Source organism: Poromitra crassiceps, assembly GCF_964638095.1.
Source record: "Poromitra crassiceps genome assembly, chromosome: 6".
Taxonomy (NCBI): domain Eukaryota; kingdom Metazoa; phylum Chordata; class Actinopteri; order Beryciformes; family Melamphaidae; genus Poromitra; species Poromitra crassiceps.
In genome coordinates, this window is record NC_139627.1 from 3,437,630 (window position 1) to 3,458,718 (window position 21,089).

The window sequence follows — 21,089 nt, forward strand, 5'->3', positions numbered from 1 at the left end:
TCTATATTGAGCTAACCCCCCCCCCCCCCCGCCTTACCCTTCTCCTCGCGTCGCTGCTAGCTACCCTCCCCTGGCTCGCGCAGTCATTTTCTCCTCTTTTCATATGTTTAAAGGGCAGTTTATTTTCCATTTGCAGGGGGAAAATTAATCTTTCCCTGCTCCGCGCCGGTGGCAGGCCTAGATCCTGGAGGAGGTCTATTACCGCTCCTGCCAAGGAGACTCCCCCTCCAGGTTGAATTGCATTAATACATCCTTTATAGCCAATCAACCGGACTAGTCGTATATTTCAAAAAACCGGTAAAAAAAATAATTGAGGAAAACCTCTGTGAGGAAACTGTATTCACACACTTTAATCTCTTATTCAAGAGGTTCAAATTGGTTTTGAGGAATAAAAATTCCCTCGCTCTCTCTCTCGCACACAAAGGAGGTGACACTAAAGACTCAGGAGGAAGAATATTACATGATATATATGGATGTTTTAGAAGCCGGGCTGACATCTCCTCACATCGAAGCGGACCAGGAAATGGAGCTGTGAAAAGGTACGACAAACACCCTTTGATGTCTGTGTCAACACGGTACCATCCACACACTTCCAGTAGGAGCAGCGTCGCTCAAACAGCAAAGGTCTGCACCGCTGTATCAAACCAAATACATGATCTATGAATAATTTACCTGCTCGGGGTTGAAGGCACGGAGGACTTTGCAGCCATCTAACAACATGTCTTCCCCCGTGCGGCCGAATCAAAAATCAAACACCTCATCGTGCTCCGAGGGCTTTTCCACGTGTCGCTTCGGGAGAACCGTGGAGTTTATAGTAAGAAGAAACACTCGGGAGTCAACCCCATAACGCAAAAGTGGCGGCCATGTTTTCTTTTCAACAGAATGGTAGGTAGTAGCTGTTCTGGGTTAATCATTGCTAGGGCCTGGATTTGACCCTGTCGCACCATGTAACAGGTCACGCAGTTGCTCAGCGACGGTTAACAGTGTCTGACGCACAGTTACGCACGCACACACACACACATGCATACACACACACGCACACACACACACACAGGGGAAAGAGGAGGGAAACTCTGACACAGGAACATCCCTCTGCCAAAGCACATAAACAAAACAATTAGAAGAGGATCCTTTGAGCGTGACAGATATGAACTTGAGTGGAAGCACAGCGGTGACTGGCTAACCTTAAAGCTACCATGACACCACATCAAAGGGAATCACAGGAGTGACTCTGTTGATTTAAGTGAGGTTCATTTAAGTACCTCAATTGGGACGAGTGGTGCAGACGCTTAAAAGGTTTGGCATCAGGAGCAGCGAATCAGAGGAGACACAATATGTCAACATTACAGTTATGTGCTGCTCTTATCTAGCGACCTGCCTCGCCTAAACTCAACAACGTTACAAGGGTCATACAACTTAAGAGTACAACAACAAAAATAATTACCATAATAATAACAATAAGCATAATAATAATAATAATAACAATTCTAACATATATTAATAATAATAGTAATAATAATAATAATGATGGTAGTAATTAAATGCTGTAATCATTCTCAATGTTGTGTGCCCGTCGGTGAAACGAGATCAATAATCTCTGTTTAAAATTGCTGCTCAAATTGGTCAGTATCACTCAAGTTTCCTTTAAAAGCAAAACCCGTTGGGGGATGCAAAGTAACTCATGCAGAGTCAAAAGAAAGGTGACAGATACAAAGGGCAGACAAACACAAACACAAACACAAACACAAACACACACACACACACACACACACACACACACACACACACACACACACACACACACACACACACACACACACACACACACACACACACACACTAATCACCCACTTAAGTGCCCTACTTTGGGATCAAAAAGGTGACTGCCACCTAAAGGTGACTAGTTTGCATCCCTGACGATCGGTTCTTGTTCAAAAGGTCATGGTCGTGTTTTGCAAACCAATTCTGTTCAAATCCATTATGCCGCCTTTGAGATGATTATTCCAAAGGTTTGTGAAAATGTAAAAACAATAATTAACATTTGACCTACCTGTTTCACAAACACTATAGTAGTTTGGGTGCTAACCTTAGTGGCATAGAGGGATTTCTTCAATCAGTGCTACTAAAACTTCGGGCATATTTCACAAATAAGACTTGTGGGTGATATCCAAGTGCAAAAAGCAGATGAAGCGAGCTACTTTTCAGAGCTGGGTCATGGTGGGAAGGAAGTAGGAACAGTGTGAGACACGCCACATTTGACTTGTTTACTACTTGCAAAACGAAGGGTGCTAATTAATGTTCAACATGTGAACTCGGAAGGTTTCAGCGGTTGTCTGCAAAGTCACATTTGGGCCTTTTCCCCTTTCTCTCGAGTCTAACAAGTGTTCTTCAGAGAGCTGGAGGCAGATCTGATCACACTGTAGTAGTACAGTGCTGGGCAGAGCACATAGGTGCTTATCAATAAGGCCAGTCACCCTGAAACACATCACATTAAAATGTTTTACTGCTGAAACTAATCCATTAGTTACAAGTGATGCGTAACCACACGCAGCTCATTTTGTGCGTTACATCATTATCAATGCTACAAACTCATAACAACTTTTGCCACACACACACACGCACACAGAGCAAGATTCCAACAGACGTAGAAAAATGAGTAATAAATCCTCTTACCGTTTCTTTGTTGGGTAGCAGCTCTTTCCGGATCCTGAAGAAGTTCTTGCCGAACTGTCTCAGGCCTTTAATGAATCGCTTCTGCACATGTTCAGAGAGGAGGAGAAGACAGAAGAGAAGAAATCTGTCAGCATCTGTGAAGTCAAAGTCAGCTTAAAACTGCCACCACAAAGTTACAGGCTCGCACCGCGACAAAAAAAACTCTCTTTTCCTTTCGCTAGTCTTGTGGTTTTGTCGAGGTTTGATGCGTATCGAGAAAACCTCTGTCGCCCCGCGTTTAAACTCCGCAGCAAACAACACAGCCGTGTCAGGGCAAAACCAGAGAGGAAATGACAAGTCAGTCAGGCAGCGAGAAACGCTGAGATTATGCTGGCTTTTTCATGTGGGGGGGGGGGGGGGGGGGGGAATAACAGCTCGACAAAAACACATTTGATATAAAGAACATACAGACTTTTAGACCTGCTGCTGGTGAATGTGTCGTTACTCGAGCGAGTCGAAAGTTCAAAGTCAAAAGCTAAACTTGAGGACTCAAAAGCAAAACATGACGCACTCTGCATGTCGGGCACAGCCTCTCTAAAATACAGCCATATTTTTGGCCTGTACAAATTGGCATTTATACAAGCAAACGCTGAATATTCAGAGGTCACGGAAAACGTGTGAAAAAGCTAAAATGAACAAATTCATCCTCCAAAAGGGCACGAACTACAGCGCGATGACAGAAACGACTACTTCATAACATACATCCATACATTTAACCTGCCGTGAAAACTGAATGCAAACGCAGCATCTAAGCCAGCAAAGAAGAAAAATAAGAAAATAATAAATAGCAGAAATCTCAATAAGCACAACACATTTCTTCTCCTTTAAGAGGCACAGACAGACAGTGAGCCATAAAAAGCGGAGGCAGAAAACATCCATAAGCAGCGAAGCTAGACAAGCAAACAGATTTACTTTCTTGTTCCAGAGGCGAGTCCCCCCGTTCCTTCCTCACACAGTGATCTCAGCCAAGCGTTTCCAACCAAGTAACTCCGGCGAAAAGCAGTGGGAAAGTCCTCGGAGAGAGAGGAGCGCGGACGCAAAACGTCTACGTCCAGCCACAGGTACAGGGGAAATTAGGGGGCAAATCCACAATGTCTCCGACGGCACATCGCTTTTTTACAAGCAAGAAATAGCTTGTCACTCTCTGCTCTAACACTACAAAGGGGAAGGCTTTACATGTGATCTCTCTGCTAGAGAGGAGGCTCTGCTCGGCGGCGGGCTGCAAAACCCGGAGCGGAGTCCTGTGCTGCTGCTGCTGCTGCTGCTCCTGCTGCTGCTGAGCGCGTGGTGTGCCAGACGGAGCTCTCATTTCAGCCCTGCCTCTGTCTGGCTCTGCCCTCGGATGTTTCGTCCCACTAAGCACAGGGCTTTATGCCTCTCTGCTGCACCCACACACACAGGAAAAGCAAAACCACTGCGTTTTCTTTCTTCAAAGCTACGCCGAAGCTGTTGCCCCGTTTCCTTTGCGAGCACTTCTTTCTTTCTATGCAGGCAAGAGCTTGAGGTGAGCCCACACACACACAGAGGCACAAACTCCACTCTGCTGCGAGCGCGAGAGAGAGGGGAGGCAGCCTGATACCATTTGTGTGGAGAGAGAGAGAGAGAGAGAGAGAGAGAGAGAGAGAGAGAGAGAGAGAGAGAGAGAGAGAGAGAGAGAGAGAGAGAGAGAGAGAGAGAGAGAGAGAGAGAGAGAGAGAGAGAGAGAGGTCTTGGACACGGTGAGAGGAGACAAGCGAGCAGGAAAACCAGACATGGAGCTCGCCGGATTTCTTTTCCCCCCGGAGTCAATTTTCCACGCCATGTACAGTACGTTATGTAACCGGCGGATTTGTTTACATACCCAGCTTTGGCGGGGGAATGAAGGGCGATTTGACAGAAGTAACGCAGCAAACACAGGCAGCTGCAAAATAGAACCACCTACTATAAACGAGAGGAATTACAGACGACAAAGAAGAACCTATCTATCTCAGCAAGCATCACCACCTACACAAACAAACTCAAAACGCCTAACTTTACAAAACAATAACACCGACGCGGTAATAACAAAGTATTAAACAAAATTAACCCCAAATCATCCCAGACTAAACAAGCAGAGGACCAATCAGAAGCCAGGAGATGGAGAGAGTCGTGCTTGCTGACGGCTACATAAAAAGGCCATGCTATCTGTGTGACAGGAGCTGATTTGCATGAATCAGACTGAAGGTGTAGTGGTTGATTAGCCAGCAGATGGAGCCGTCTCCAACACGAGCCCTCCAGCATGTGACACCCATCTCCTCCTCCACACTCTGAGGGGTTCAGAAGAGCAGACCACCTTAAGGACTTTGTCAGTCAGAACCTCTGCTCAAAGAGCTGCACATAAGCAGAGGAATACCGCTGCAGAGATTCAATGAATAAATAGTATTATATAGAGCTTGCTGGGCGGATGACAACTAAATTAGCTATTCATCTGAAATACTGGCTTAAAAATATAACAAGGATTGTGTGTAGATTTGCACTACTGGATGTGGATGCACTACTGGTCCTCTGTGCCTGATCCTCACCGAGGTGGTGTCATTTTCCATGATGTGCTTAACGGGCGTTTAGCCGCCGTAAGGTGAGAGTGCTGCTTCGTTACCTGGGCTATGACAGGAAAAAAATCAATTAGACGTGTCGCAGCGGCCCATGTCTCTGTCCTAATTATATCGCTTTAATCATGTTCCCCCCACTGTACTATTTACCCAACCTGTCCATCCGTCTGCACCCTCTCTCTCTCCTCCTCTCTCTCTGCCCCCCTCCCCTATCGTTTGCTTTCCCTGGCCGCCTCCCTCCCTCCCTCCCTCCCTCCCTCCCTCCCTCCCTCCCTCCCTCCTCTCTACATGTCGGCTCCAGTTTAAGGCTCCATTTCAGCTGCCTGGGCTCACTGCTCTCCAGCCCCGCTAATAAATCATCCGCCAATCTGCTCCCTGAATCGCTCTGCCCCTGCTCCAGCCCTCCGTCGCTAGGCAACAGAGCGGAGGAGGAGGGGCCGAGAGCGAGCGAGCGAGAGAGAGAGGGGAGGAGAGGGGAGGGGGGGGAGGAGGCAGGGTGGAAGAGCTACCAAATGGCCAGCCGCTGTGCAGAAACAACAGGCTTCTCTCTGTCGGAGAGTGTTCCACAGAGCTCCCTCCCTCCCTCCCTCCTCCATCCCCTCAGACTTCCCCCTCTCCTTCCCTCCGCGGCGGCTAACAGTGCACTATTGTGAAGCCGGAGAGGAGGAATATAAAGGGAGGAGGAGAGCCAGAGCAAAAAATGGCTCAAAAGGTCATTGTTTTGTTGTGTGCGCACTTCCTGCTTTTGAGAGTCGATTGTTGCAAAAGTTGCTAAACTGGTTAAGATCATTGCAGGGCGGTAATGAGAACAAAGATGGTGTCGTTATGATAACGAGCGGGCAGGCGGGCGCTCGCACACAACGTGGAACATAATTCCTGCTAAATGTCATTCTGTGAAAACACTGTGACGCAAGCTGCACAACACGCAGAGCCTCACGTCACGCTGGGGCCGAAGCACAACACGCAGAGAGCCTCACGTCACGCTGGGGCCGAAGCACAACACGCAGAGAGCCTCACGTCACGCTGGGGCCGAAGCACAACACGCAGAGAGCCTCACGTCACGCTGGGGCCGAAGCACAACACGCAGAGAGCCTCACGTCACGCTGGGGCCGAAGCACAACACGCAGAGAGCCTCACGTCACGCTGGGGCCGAAGCACAACACGCAGAGAGCCTCACGTCACGCTGGGGCCGACCGCAAACAAAGACACCTTCACCCAAGATGGGAGGCATTGTACTTGACTCGTTGTCAAAAGGCTGACCTTTAGCGAGCCTGCTGTGTCTAAACCCCCCAAGGGCCCCGCGGACCATCAGTCAGCCATCCAGAACCAAAAGGGAGAAAACATGGCCGTCTGATATGATGTATCCGCTCGTAACGAGGTTGTGGCCGCGACGCGCAGAAACCAAATCACAACATGTTTGAAGATGGAGGGGGGGGGGGGGGGGGGATGACCACATGAGACTCCCCACATCCTCTCTGATGTGACATCATTCACAGAAATGACTCTCTTTGCTTCATTATGCTTAAGTACATCTAGATACCCAAGTAGTTCTGCCTTTCAGTTAGGCAATCCAAATATTTTTCAGTGGCTAAAAACCGCATAATATCCGACAATAAAAGCGGTGTTTTTAATTTATTTATTCAACAACGTAACATGAAGATATCCTGCCACCCTTCTGGCGAGCAGCAGAGTAACATCCTGCGTTTCCTTTGGCTTACACGGATACAAAAGGTGACAGGAAATTCCAGCACACACCCATCCTGCCTGCTATTTAGTTACTTAACAAGCCTAAAAAGCATTGCTGGCTCTGTACCAGAGCGCTGATAAAACACACTGTCAACAGCCGGGGAGAGCTCCCCCTACAGGCTCAAGCTAACTTTTAAATCATCCAACAACAGGAGATACCGTGTGTCTACTACCCAGGGCAGGCAGGCACAGTGTTTTATCTGCCTGTGGTGGTGGTGTATTTGGGTGGGCAGTGCGTCTCAGGTCTGTGGGATTGTGTTCCACCACTAGGGGGGCCGCTGCTCTCCTCTGCCTCTCCTCCCTCCCACCTCAGTGCTGTCGGGGGCCTGCTCCAGTCATCCATCAGCTGAGGACCCAGCCGGAGATAAGCCACGGCGCAGAGGAACAGAGGCCCCGCCCACAGCAGCCATACATCAGCCTCCAGCACTGCTGCTGCTGCTGCTGCTGATTGTTTATATGGCACCTCCTGTTGGCCACTGCATTATTAGCACCTCTTATTTACAACTGGCTTCAAGTACAAGCGCAGCTTCAGGGTGAGAGAGGATTCCATGACATCAATACAACTCAATGTATAAAGGTGTTCCTTTATCCAAGGCTTTAGGTGCATGAGTTTCATATCACAGTATTTTCCTTATTTTGGACGATAATGATATAATATGATGATGTATCCCAAAAAAAATCTCAATTGCTACTATGAAACCAATGCAAAGCTGAAATAACAATGCAGATTATATTATCGGATTATGACAGCATTTTTCACGATGGTTAAGTAAAACACTTTGTAACGAGGTGCCGCCGTGGGTCGGGATAAAATCAATGAATCCGATCCTCTTCAGAAGATCCACGGAAGCTACGTTTGCTCTAACAAATTTTCAGGTGGTGTCTCAAGAGACGAGGTAGACTTTGGCTTCCTTACTTGCCTTATAACTTAACACCTTTAACACCTGAATAATTCAGTGATCACCAAGTGAGGCTAACTACAGACGGTAAAGCAGGGTTTTCAACAAGGCCTTTCTCACAGACACAATGCTTTATTACTGCAGTGAAGGCATTCTCTGTACGCCTATGTTCTGAGGACATCGTCTAAACTTGGCTAACCCTAACCCCCTAGAAACATTCAGATCATGATAGTGAACGCTCACAATATTTTGGAATGAACAACAGAGATGATCAGACCTCTGATCTCAGAGCGTATTTCACAAATTGGAAGGAGTGCAAGTATTTTAATTAAAAACACAAGCCTCAGTCATAATTGGCCTTGACAGTGTCGGCAGCGGCCAGCTGCAGCCCGACATGGGACCGCCAAACTTTCACTACCTATAGTCAGTGTCAGTGATGCATATAGCATATATAGCATTCCATATAGCGGTAATTTAGCAAAGATTTAGAATATGATTATCCTCCTCCGCATTTCCCCGGCTTACAATTAGAAGCGGATCCTCCTGTTGACAATCATCTGCGGTCATGTAGTCGTGGTTGCGTGTGTTACAAAAAGCAGCGGTTGGAAGAGGAGAACTTTCCAGAGTTGCATCATCATTGGTGTTTTGTAAAAATGAATAGGGGTGTTATGAACAATTCAACCGCTAACAACACCCAACAACAGAATGCACACTAGTTACAAGTGGGTTACTGTAGGTCAAGGGATGGGGTGTAGATGTTTGCGGCCAATTATTTATATTTATGTCATTAAACAAAAAGTTGATAAAATGCAAAAAAAACAAAACTAAATCCAACTTTTCATAGTGCACAACAAAAACATTGTTTAATTTCAGCAAACGATATATCTCCCAACCTGGGTTGTGTTGGTGTTGGTACATCAAATACTGTGACTGATGTTCACATCAAGGTGCTAGATTTTCAGCGTCTGAAAGATGCAGCACATAATCCCACGGTGAAATATGGCGCGGGGGTGGACGGAGCATCGGGGGGGGGGCGGTCACAAATCTTTGCTGGCGCGCGAGATCATTTTCACTGCCGCTTTGACAGGACCGTAAAAATGAAACAACACTCTGCGTCGCGGCGTTGTCACATTCTCGCCAAGTATTAATAAAATGGATTTACAAAATGATCACTGCGCTGCTGTGGTCCTCCTCTCTTTCTGTGGAGTGTGGAGAGAGAGAACGTCGACTACAGTACAGATCGGCCTATTTGCAGAATGCTCAAGAGGGGGGGGCAAGGAGGTCCAGGATCATCATCATGTGCTATGTGTGGCAGCAGCTGCAGGCAGAGAAAGACGGGCTGGGTGAGGGGGGCAACAGAAGTCAACAGGGGGGGGGGGGGGGGGAGGGGAGGTGACAAGTGACCCTGCAGACAGGCTGGTTCTGTCATCTCAGTGGCCCCTGCTGTCACTTTGATACACATCTCCTAAAGGAATGGATGGAGAGGAGGGGAGAGCAGGAAGGAATAATGAGGGTCGTCCTCCTGGAGGGGATGAGATGGAAGAGAGGAGAAGAGATGGAAGAGAAGAGAAGAGAGGAGAAGAGAAGCTGAGCCAGCGAGGAGATGATAAATAAATGAGGAGCAGCAGGGCTGGTTGTCTGTGTGTGCGTCAAGGTCGGGGGCTACATTTACACCTGTCCCTCAAGGCTGCAGGCCAGGGCTGAAAAAGGCACAACTGGTGATCAGATCACTGGGAGTCGTGTCCTTGGCGGGGCGGAGCCAGAGCCGGGGGGAGGAGCCGGAGCCGGGGCAGGGGCGGAGCCGGGCTGCCTACAGCAGCACACAGGCTGTGTGTGTGTGTGTGTGTGTGGACACTGTGGGGCCATGACAGCAGACAGCCTGCTGACCGCCGCTAAGCCGCAGACAAAAACACAGCTAGCACAGCACACGGCTAACACAGCACACGGCTAGCACAGCACATGGCTAACACAGTACATGGCTAACACAGTACATGGCTAACACAGCACATGGCTAGCACAGCACATGGCTAACACAGCCTCTCTCTCTCTCTCTCTCTCTCTCTCTCCGGCCGGACCGGATAAACCCGGAAGTGAAACGCAGAAGTGAAACGCAGCTGCCTGCCTTCCTCTGTTTGTGCTGCCTAGCAACATACCATAAACAAGTAGAACGCCATGCATACTCTCGCGAACATCTCTCGTTATATTCTAACAGGTTTTTTGGAAGTTATTTTGTGGTTATGGCCAAAGTGGCTGCTGCAAACCGTTTCATTTCACTTCCTGATCTGCCCTGGCCACAGACAGACTACACTGGCCGATTCACACGGGGTTCAAGCGAGACTACTCTGCGTTGGTCTCGTCTACTATTAGAGGTAAGATGTGATGCATTGATATTAAATTTATACTGTTTAATAACAATCGAAAAAGTTGCTCGTAGCTGCTTTAACTACAAACATAAATAAACATCAACTTGAAACTATGTTTCAACTACCACACACAGCTTATAATATTATAGCCTATGATTATAAAAAAAAAAAAAATTGGACCCGCTCGCAGCCCGGTACCAAAAATGCGTTGCGGCCCGGTACCGGTCCGCGGCTCGGTGGTCGGGGACCACTGAATTAGACAATGGCCAGAGGGCCACTTGGCACCATCGTGGGCCGCATCTGGCCCAGGGGCTGCAAGTTGAGTATCTCTGCTCTAAACGAAGGGTAAAGTATAAAGTAGTTTGCTTGACCCAAGTTGTTTACAATATTTAAAAGGTTAGGAATACATCAGCTATGAGGCAGAAAATTAAGTTGATAGTCAGCCTCCCCTCTAAAATATAATATTTGGGGAGGGATTAAAATATAATATTTACGACTATTATTCCAGATAATTAACAGTCATGCACAACTTTGTGCAAAACAAAAAAAGCCCCTCAAATGAATGAGTGAATGTATCGCCTTATTGTCTGTCATGTTATTTACAGCTTCCAGCACAGTTGGGGCACCAGTGTGGTTCTTTGGCACGTGCTTTGTGGTCTGTTATGGAAATCAAACCTCCCATCAACGTGCCTGTCAGCCGCTCTCTGATCATCTCTGCACGCCAGTTTAGCCCGGCGCCGGGAAGCGTGCATAAATAAGAGGAGCTCATAACACGTCCGTAAGAGGACGGCTGACTTAATTTGTTGTGATTGGCTGTGGTCCTGCCGTGGGCTGTGGGCCATCATGTCCAATTACCAGACCAATACAACCAATCACGTTCCATTTGATCTCAGGTGCTGGATTCAAAGCTCGTCCGGCTCAACGACCAGGCATCAGAATTACCACGCAATATCAAAGATGGGGAGAAAAAAGAGGATGATTCACCTCCTAGGAAACCAACATACCACAACGTGAGAGCGGTGGAGCTTGTGTTTTTCTCAGATCAAGAACGGAACAAATCTGTCATGTACAGTCACATATGTATAGTAGGGATGTCACAATATATCGTCCCACAATATATCAAAACGTGACAATATGTATCGTTGAGATGAAATCTCATATCGCGAGAAAAAGAAGCTGAACATGGTGGCACTGATCTGCATCTGATTGCTCGCTCTCCTTTTCATTGCTTTGTTTGAACAGACGAGGGACGTTACAGACACGGAGGATGAAAATGGTGAAATTACTCAAATTAGCGTGGAGGATGCCCCCTCAACTTACAAATCCATCGCAAAAAAATATTGTTAAAATATCGTATCGTATCGTGAACCCAATATCGTGTATCGTATCATGACACCCCTAATGTATAGTAGTCTTATTTGTCTCTCTTTTTAGAGTGTGTATACAAACATGGAGTATCGCGTGTCATGTAGCATCCAGGCTGCAGCCACAGCTCTCCATCATTTCTGACATGGTGACATCCAGCGCGCTTCATTTCCCTCCTACCCGTTTCAGTCTGTGGTGTCTGATCAGAGAGGAGAGGAGAGGAGGGCTGCCATTTTCTGATTCTAGCCCTTCGACAGCTGTGGTGAAATTCAAATCTAAATTCAAATGGAGGCCAAACATTACCAGCCCTCAATCTCCCCCCCCCCCCCCTCTGCACTCTTTCACGCTAAAGATTTATTCTGTGGGCGATAAACAGGATGCAGCTGCTCGTGAGCCTTGGAGGGGCTGGAAACGGACGAATGTGTTTTACTGCTGTGTTCTGAGCTCAGGCCAACAGCACTGTTTCAACCGCTCAACAGCTCCCTCTAAAGACGCAAAGCAGAGCTCTCACAGTGGGGAGGCTGGAGTCAGGAAATAAACCAACCATATCGAGAAACCCATGGAATGAGCAGAAATAACACGATAAACACGGTGAAAATACACACTTGTATCCTTTAAAAATTATGGGATTTTTTTTTTTTATATGGTACAGGGTACATTTTGCAAATCGAAAAGGCATTTCTTCTCTTACCACTTCATCCTCAGACCAGCACTTCTCGATGAGTTTTGGTACAGGCTTCTTCACCAGGCGCTGGAGGGCCTTGCCTGCGTCGTAGCTGCTCTCGTGAAGCTGTGCACAAAATGACCACAGCGCCGTCGTTACAAAACGGGGAAAACTCAAGTCGAAACATTTAATTAAGGTGCCGACTTCTTCTTTACAGAGTGGTGCAAAGAGAGGAACATTGTGAGCCGTATAAACACACTTTTTATTGAGCTGGGATGTCATATAAATAGACTTTCCATCCAATTACAGTATTAAGGAAAAGATTGTCAGGAGAGACCCGGGCATTTTTACTGGAAGTCTCAAGCTAAAGAGGAAAAGATCTAAAGAGGCAGTGTGGGTATAAACAACACAGTGACAAAGCCAATGGGCTGCACAGCTTTAGGTGTCATATTCATTTGGGCGCAGCACAAAAGCGCCTCCATAGAGAATAAACAAGCATTTCTCATTGGAATTGCAAATAGAGAGAAGGTCGCGAGACAATGACCTGCCAGCTATGTTAATTTTCCCAGTTTATAGAGTCGGAATATAAATGCCCTGTTTATGATGATTCTAATCTCTGTCTTGTGCTTGATTCCTCGCCATTCGTTTTCAATGCGAGGGGACAAATCTCTCATTAGGCCTAATGTATCGTCAGCTTCAGAGGGCAGCTTTATTACAGGGGGGCTACACTCCTCTACTGGCTGGCTGGCTGGGGAGCCCTTATCATCGCCCATCACTGTTAAGAGCTGCACGATAGCTAATCTCACACTGTGCTGTTCCAAACGCAAAATAATATTGTGAAAGTCAAGATGGATGATTGTTTTTTCTCTCGTGTAACACTTGGACTCGTTGTTGTTGTTGTGTGGATACTTACAGTGTTAAGTGCGTTTAATGTAGTGTCGTCTCGAGAGGCGGCGAGACACCCGTCTTCTGTTGAGCCGCCGTCGCACATCCCTGCAAACGCAGCCATGCTCCTGTGGAGAAACAGAGGAAGAGTTGAGAGAGGAACTTCCTCCATGCTCCTGTGAAGAAACAGAGGAAGAGATGAGAGAGGAACCTCCTCCATGCTCCTGTGGAGAAACAGAGGAAGAGTTGAGAGAGGAACCTCCTCCATGTTCCTGTGAAGAAACAGAGGAAGAGATGAGAGAGGAACCTCCTCCATGCTCCTGTGAAGAAACAGAGGAAGAGATGAGAGAGGAACCTCCTCCATGCTCCTGTGGAAACACAGAGGAAGAGATGAGAGAGGAACTTCCTCCATGCTCCTGTGGAAACACAGAGGAAGAGCTGAGAGAGGAACCTCCTCCATGCTCCTGTGGAAACACAGAGGAAGAGATGAGAGAGGAACTTCCTCCATGCTCCTGTGGAGAAACACAGAGGAAGAGCTGAAAGAGGAACCTCCTCCATGCTCCTGTGGAGAAACAGAGGAAGAGCTGAAAGAGGAACCTCCTCCATGCTCCTGTGGAGAAACAGAGGAAGAGCTGAGAGAGGAACTTCCTCCATGCTCCTGTGGAAACACAGAGGAAGAGCTGAGAGAGGAACCTCCTCCATGCTCCTGTGGAAACACAGAGGAAGAGCTGAAAGAGGAACCTCCTCCATGCTCCTGTGGAGAAACAGAGGAAGAGATGAAAGAGGAACCTCCTCCATGCTCCTGTGGAAACACAGAGGAAGAGCTGAGAGAGGAACCTCCTCCATGCTCCTGTGGAAACACAGAGGAAGAGCTGAAAGAGGAACTTCCTCCATGCTCCTGTGGAAACACAGAGGAAGAGCTGAGAGAGGAACCTCCTCCATGCTCCTGTGGAAACACAGAGGAAGAGCTGAGAGAGGAACTTCCTCCATGCTCCTGTGGAAACACAGAGGAAGAGCTGAAAGAGGAACTTCCTCCATGCTCCTGTGGAAACACAGAGGAAGAGCTGAGAGAGGAACCTCCTCCATGCTCCTGTGGAAACACAGAGGAAGAGCTGAGAGAGGAACCTCCTCCATGCTCCTGTGGAAACACAGAGGAAGAGCTGAAAGAGGAACCTCCTCCATGCTCCTGTGGAGAAACAGAGGAAGAGCTGAAAGAGGAACCTCCTCCATGCTCCTGTGGAGAAACAGAGGAAGAGATGAGAGAGGAACCTCCTCCATGCTCCTGTGGAAACACAGAGGAAGAGATGAGAGAGGAACCTCCTCCATGCTCCTGTGGAAACACAGAGGAAGAGCTGAGAGAGCAACCTCCTCCATGCTCCTGTGGAAACACAGAGGAAGAGCTGAGAGAGGAACTTCCTCCATGCTCCTGTGGAGAAACAGATGAAGAGCTGAAAGAGGAACCTCCTCCATGCTCCTGTGGAGAAACAGATGAAGAGCTGAAAGAGGAACCTCCTCCATGCTCCTGTGGAAACACAGAGGAAGAGCTGAGAGAGGAACCTCCTCCATGCTCCTGTGGAAACACAGAGGAAGAGCTGAAAGAGGAACCTCCTCCATGCTCCTGTGGAGAAACAGATGAAGAGCTGAAAGAGGAACCTCCTCCATGCTCCTGTGGAAACACAGAGGAAGAGCTGAGAGAGGAACCCCCTCCATGCTCCTGTGGAAACACAGAGGAAGAGCTGAAAGAGGAACCTCCTCCATGCTCCTGTGGAAACACAGAGGAAGAGCTGAAAGAGGAACCTCCTCCATGCTCCTGTGGAAACACAGAGGAAGAGCTGAGAGAGGAACCTCCTCCATGCTCCTGTGGAAACACAGAGGAAGAGCTGAGAGAGGAACCTCCTCCGTGCTCCTGTGGAAACACAGAGGAAGAGCTGAAAGAGGAACCTCCTCCATGCTCCTGTTGAGAAACAGAGGAAGAGCTGAGAGAGGAACCTCCTCCATGCTCCTGTGGAAACACAGAGGAAGAGCTGAGAGAGGAACCTCCTCCATGCTCCTGTGGAAACACAGAGGAAGAGCTGAGAGAGGAACCTCCTCCGTGCTCCTGTGGAAACACAGAGGAAGAGCTGAAAGAGGAACCTCCTCCATGCTCCTGTGGAGAAACAGAGGAAGAGCTGAGAGAGGAACCTCCTCCGTGCTCCTGTGGAAACACAGAGGAAGAGCTGAAAGAGGAACCTCCTCCATGCTCCTGTTGAGAAACAGAGGAAGAGCTGAGAGAGGAACCTCCTCCATGCTCCTGTGGAAACACAGAGGAAGAGCTGAAAGAGGAACCTCCTCCATGCTCCTGTGGAGAAACAGAGGAAGAGATGAGAGAGGAACCTCCTCCATGCTCCTGTGGAAACACAGAGGAAGAGCTGAGAGAGGAACTTCCTCCATGCTCCTGTGGAAACACAGAGGAAGAGCTGAGAGAGGAAATTTCCTCTCAACATTTAAAACTCAGACTTGACCACAAGCTTCTCAGGATACTATGATTTTACTGCACGATAACACACACACACCTGACCACATGGAACAATACCAGGCAGTGTTACAATACCACTCCAAACAACGCAAGACATTACAGTACTTTGGTTAGACCTGTCCTAGGCTTAGAAAAAAGCTAACGGTGTAAACTGGCAAGCCAAAAGGTCTTACCTAGTTCATCTTGGATTATATTTTTTTTTATTTTGGACATGGGGGGGGCATTTTATCACAAGTTACTGCAACAAATTCATTAATTCAATCTTTATTTAACTCAAAAATTCCTCGAGGACAAGCCTCATTTGCAATGTCGAGTATTACACAATAAAAACATAGTACATAATAAATACAATAAATATACAAAATGCAAACCTAATAGAGCAGGGGTGGGCAACTATTTTTCATGGGGGCCACATGAGAAACCCAGATTGTTGCCGGGGGCCGAACAAATATTGTCATGCCGTTTGTTTATTGTTTATGTTTATTTGCACATAGATACATAACATACAGTAATCATTTAAAAAAAATTGCTCATTGTGCATTGTCATGCCGTAACCCATGGATGGGCAACTTTGATGATAGAGAGGGCCACAAAAAAATGTCCTCGCTACCAGATTTTGCTGAGGGCTGAACGGCGCCAGCGCGAAAGATTTGGGGCATTTGAAGCCAGGTTTAGAGGAATAACTAATTTTAAATTCACAGTTGTGATGTCATTATTCAGTCTTAACCACCAATATTTGATCCTTTTCTCACTCACTCCTATGTCACCACCTGCTCTCCCTGCAGGGCTTGAAATTAACTTTTTTCACCACCTGCCAATATGGCTGCTAGATTTGAAAGTTACCAGCCAATTAGAATTTCCACTAGCCAAAATGTTTTTCTTGAAATAAACCAGAATATGAGTGGGTTAATTTAAGCATAAGTATCAGTAAGTGGCTGGGATTCTCAAAGCCTGTGTTGAGGGTCACACAAGAACAAAAATGCACTCTTGAAGCTAAATAAATCCAAAACCAACAAGTTAATTATTTAAATTTCTACTTCAATGTAGAACAGTCATTTCTTACACATGAGATTACTTTTAGCCTTTTAGTCATAAATATTATTGAAAGATATTCCATATTCCAGACTGAAATGCTATAACAGAAGAGTATTGGCCAGAATGACATGAACATTTGGACACTTATTCAGCGGGTATCTTGCATGTTGCGTTCAGGTGCACTGTAAAAAAAATTTTTTGCCCATGTGTGTAATAGAGTGTAATGTGGATAAGAAGATACTGCTTCAGTATCACAGATATTAAGCTATATAAAGCTTTGTTCACACTGAGATATTTATTTTTCTCCCTGTCGCTCGAGTCAACCCTTTGGAATCGCTCTGTCGCTGTGTTTAAATCGCTCCACAAACCGGGAGCGCACTCCGCCCTCGGGCTGAGGTGTTCATACTCAGAGCTCGGAGAGAGGGAGAGACTATTTGTGCCCAATTGGCAGCACCTGTGTCGGCCCGCTGATAGATGTGGGCGGGGTGCAGCGAGCTTTGAGAGAGATCTTCACTGTCAAGAAACAAGCAGCACACAGCTCTAACGTTAGACAGGATGAAAACGCAAACAACACAACTGTGTTTTCCCCCGATGCAAGAATGAATAAATACTCCGGGGTTACGGCAGCCAATCAGCGTTCAGCAGCAAGCGACTGTTGCCAGCGAAATTTTGCTCGAGTTGGGATATTTCATCTCGGGCGACGAGCAAATTTTCACCCTATCGCTCTGTCTCTGTCGCTCAGACGCCCAGTGATTTTTCTCCAGGGCGAATATACGCTCAATCGCTCGTTTGCATTGACTTTGTATGTAAACTCGATGCCAGCAAAAAACTTTAATAGGTCGGTGTGAACGCACCTTAAGGGTTTGATATCTTGATACTTTATTTTGTATTTTGTATTACTGAAGTCATGCAACCCCACTATTATTCCACTGAGAGGGGGGGGGACTATCATGACTATTTGGGTTAAATATTGAGTCTTATTTAACTTAAAGAATCAGTGATAACCGTCTCTTTAACCAACAGATTTGCCCTTGCAGGTGCACTCAGGTGCACACAGGTAAAATTGTGGCTTCTTGATCAAATCCATGTCTAGGCTATGATGTACAGCTTCTTTTGTGTATTTTGATATGTATGTTTTTTATCTCTCATTGCACAAACCTACAGTATTGAATGCTTCTGTTAATTATTTCATGTTTGTATTGTTGTTGTTGTTGTTTTTTATATCTACCTGTTTTAGACCAAGGACCACAATGGAAATAAGTCTTGACTTTATTGTGCTTTATCCTTGATGTTATTCTTTGAGATCCGTGTCTGTACTTTGTTCAGTATATTGTATTTCAATTTGTAACCGTCAAATAAAATAAAATCAAATCAAATCAAACTCGACCCGACCGGACAGGTCCGAGCGCCTGCGTTTGTTTGTCCCGGCTCACCTTGCGGCTCTGAGGTACATAAGAAGGTCACAGTCGTTGACCCCCGGCATCCAGACCAGCTCCTCGTTCTCCGTCACAGGCTGGCCACCAGGGGAGGGGAAAGGCTGCAGCTCGGGGAGCTTGGCCTAATCAGGTCCAGGGAGAAGGAGAGGGACAGATGTCACGCTACAAATATAGCACACAAGAAGAAGAAGAAAAGATCGGCTTTCAAACGCCTGTCCTCTACTGTCCACAGTGTGTGGCCGAGCGTGGTGGAGGGACAAGTTACAACAATCACTCAATATCCTAACAGACTGTACTAACTTTACGTGCTTGCCCCCCGGGGGCAGAGAAGCCACATCATCTCGTAAACTTCCTTTTTAAATGTCTAAAAAAAAATATTTCTTCCATCCTGATTTGTGAGACAAAATAATAAATCACTTTCTAATCTATGCAAACTCAAAACAAGCTCGTACAAGTAGACAAGGTGTTGCACCATTTCAACAGAGCGCACAGCACAGTGGATGCAAAGATGCCCGTAAACATGCAAAAAAAAAAAAAAAGCATGCAAAGTTCTAGGCAAATAGGACCGTCTGTCCAGTAGAAGTGAAACGCTGGCGGACGTGCGACTTGGTATGATGACTTACTTGATGACTGGGGCCCACTCGGATTTCCCCCTGTGTGCTGTTTAGTCGCCTGCGAAAGAGAGAAGAATAGCAGATTGAAGCCACGCTTATTTGGCAGCGTTTCAAAAAGGAGCTGAAAGAAAATATGTCCGGGGTGCCTGTTGAACCAGCTCAGCACCGACACACAAAAGTACAAGCTCAGAAGTGGGTATCATAACTGACGGAAGCTTCAAAGCAGGCAAGAAACAAATAGTCAGAAGCAAAGAATTCATGACCAGGTCAAAATCAAAACACGGTGGTGTTATACTTCATATATTGTGAAAATATGCATCTGTACGGAATTCACATTTGTGACGAGTACACAGTGTTTTATCTCGAAAAGCAACAACGATGAAGCGAATGCTCCTTCCATGCTCCTGCAGAGCGAGCTGAGCAGAGCACATTTGCAGGCCTGATATTGTAGATGCAGCAATAAAACTGAATCCCTTAAAAGAGGGGGTAGGGTGGGGAGGTGGGGAGGTGGGGTAGGGTGGGGAGGTGGGGGGGAGGCTGGCTTTGGCTATGCAGGGAATAGGGAGAGAGCCTCTGAAACGGCTGCTGGTACAAATGTTGGTCGCCATAGCAACTGCAATTTAATAATAGTGTTCCGAATCTCCAGCTGCAGTGGATTAAAGAAAATGACAAGATGTTCCTTTTGAAAAGCCTTCCCCCCCCTCTGTTGCCTAGGTAACAGCGCCAATTTTCATAGAGCCGAGCGCGGGGCGGCCCAGAAACTGTCATCATGATTTGCACCCAGAGAAGCTCTCACTCCATCATCATGGGGACTGGCTGTGGAGAGACCTGGCTGAAACCTGAGAGGCCCCGGTCCCGCCAGTCCCGCCAGTCCCGCCGCTCAGCCACAAAGCCCTGCAGCCCCCCCCCCCCCCCCCCCCCCACCTAACAGACGTCTTGACAGGCAGGAGAGGAGAGCGCTGTCTGGAGAATAATCCATACTGTAATAAAATATGACGAGCAGAGGCACGGCACAGACCAGATCAACACAGGCCAACGTGAATTTCAACAGCGGCAGGCCAACCCCCCTGACCTAGCATGACAGGTTGTTCATGCGGTTGTAAAAAAAAATAATAATAAAAAAAAATGCTGGATAACATTTCAGTACAAAGGTTATGAAGAGATAATAGAAACTAAACCTAAAGCAACCAGAATGTGGAAAAACGACCAAAACTCAAAGAATGCTAAAATTATGATGTGTATTTATTTTAACTATACCATCAGTGTCTTGAGAACTTAGGTTTCGTGATTATTATTATTTTTTAATTATGATCAAATCTAACTATCGGGAGCATTTCTTGTCTCACTAGCTCACATGAAACTTTTGAAACAGTTATTGTACGTGAGCAGCAACAGAACCAGCCCAGAGGAGCTTGGGAACTGAGCACCATTCCTCAGAATTTATGATAGATGAAGGAACCTTGGGAGGGGGAAACCGTCTGTTTTTCCAAACACATCAGCCAAACAGAGGACAAACCAACATATAACATCACACACAATATTAACCCTATGACGCCGAATGTTTATTAAAAGCACAAACAATACGATACGAAAAATAAAACAAAAATGAATAAAATAAAAAAAGGGCTACTCCGGGAGAGGGGACCATAGTAAAAGATTTGATCATTTCTCAGCATTTTTGCGGGTAGTCCAACTGAAATAAAAATGTGAAATATATCGAGTGGGTGAACATCTAGCCTGTGCTCCTGTGGGAGAAAGTACTACAAACGTGTTCCCGACAATGTGCAGTGGGCCCCGGTCCACAGTGCGTCTGGCAGGAGGCTGTAAGGATGACAAATGAGGACGTGTGCACCAGAACAGTGTGTCTGAGAAGACAGCCATGTTTTACTCAAGAAAATCCGGAGAGCCGACGGCCGACATGACTTCAGATGGAAACGTTGCAACGTTCCTGAGAGAGGAGGCTGCATAAAGATGTATGGCAGCAGAAAACTCTCTTGGAGTTTTCATAGAGACTACAGGTATACTTGAGAGCAGATAAAGCCTACTGAATGAGCAAAGCATGATGTTAGGCCTACAGTAAAAATAACAACACTTCCTGCAAAACTACCCTGCTCATATGCATTTCTTACGAGTATTTGGTGTATACGCTTCAGGAGAAATAAATGACTTATATTTGACAGGGGCAATCGAAGAGATGTTGATTTTTTTCTTTTAATCTGATTTATTGGAGTTTCCATAATTCCATAGTTGAAAATATTCTTGGGGTAGGTAGGCCAGAAACAGACTTG

At 46.7% G+C, this 21,089-nt stretch overlaps 1 protein-coding gene across 3 annotated transcripts in view; it reads right to left on the bottom strand.

Annotated features, from left to right (window-relative positions):
- The window catches only part of rerea (arginine-glutamic acid dipeptide (RE) repeats a), a 51,419-nt gene that overhangs the window by 29,203 nt on the left and 1,127 nt on the right, over positions 1–21,089 (bottom strand). For 2 of the 3 annotated variants that reach the window (XM_083639449.1, XM_083639450.1), the window contains exons 2-6: positions 18,811–18,859; positions 18,185–18,309; positions 13,230–13,329; positions 12,344–12,442; positions 2,674–2,754 (exon numbers count right to left, since the gene is read on the bottom strand). In XM_083639449.1, coding sequence (XP_083495575.1) covers positions 2,674–2,754; positions 12,344–12,442; positions 13,230–13,329; positions 18,185–18,309; positions 18,811–18,859 — 454 coding nt within the window. Of the gene's footprint in view, positions 1–2,673; positions 2,755–3,624; positions 3,647–12,343; positions 12,443–13,229; positions 13,330–18,184; positions 18,310–18,810; positions 18,860–21,089 lie in introns of those variants that run through there. The other variant, XM_083639451.1, reaches the window with a different exon arrangement.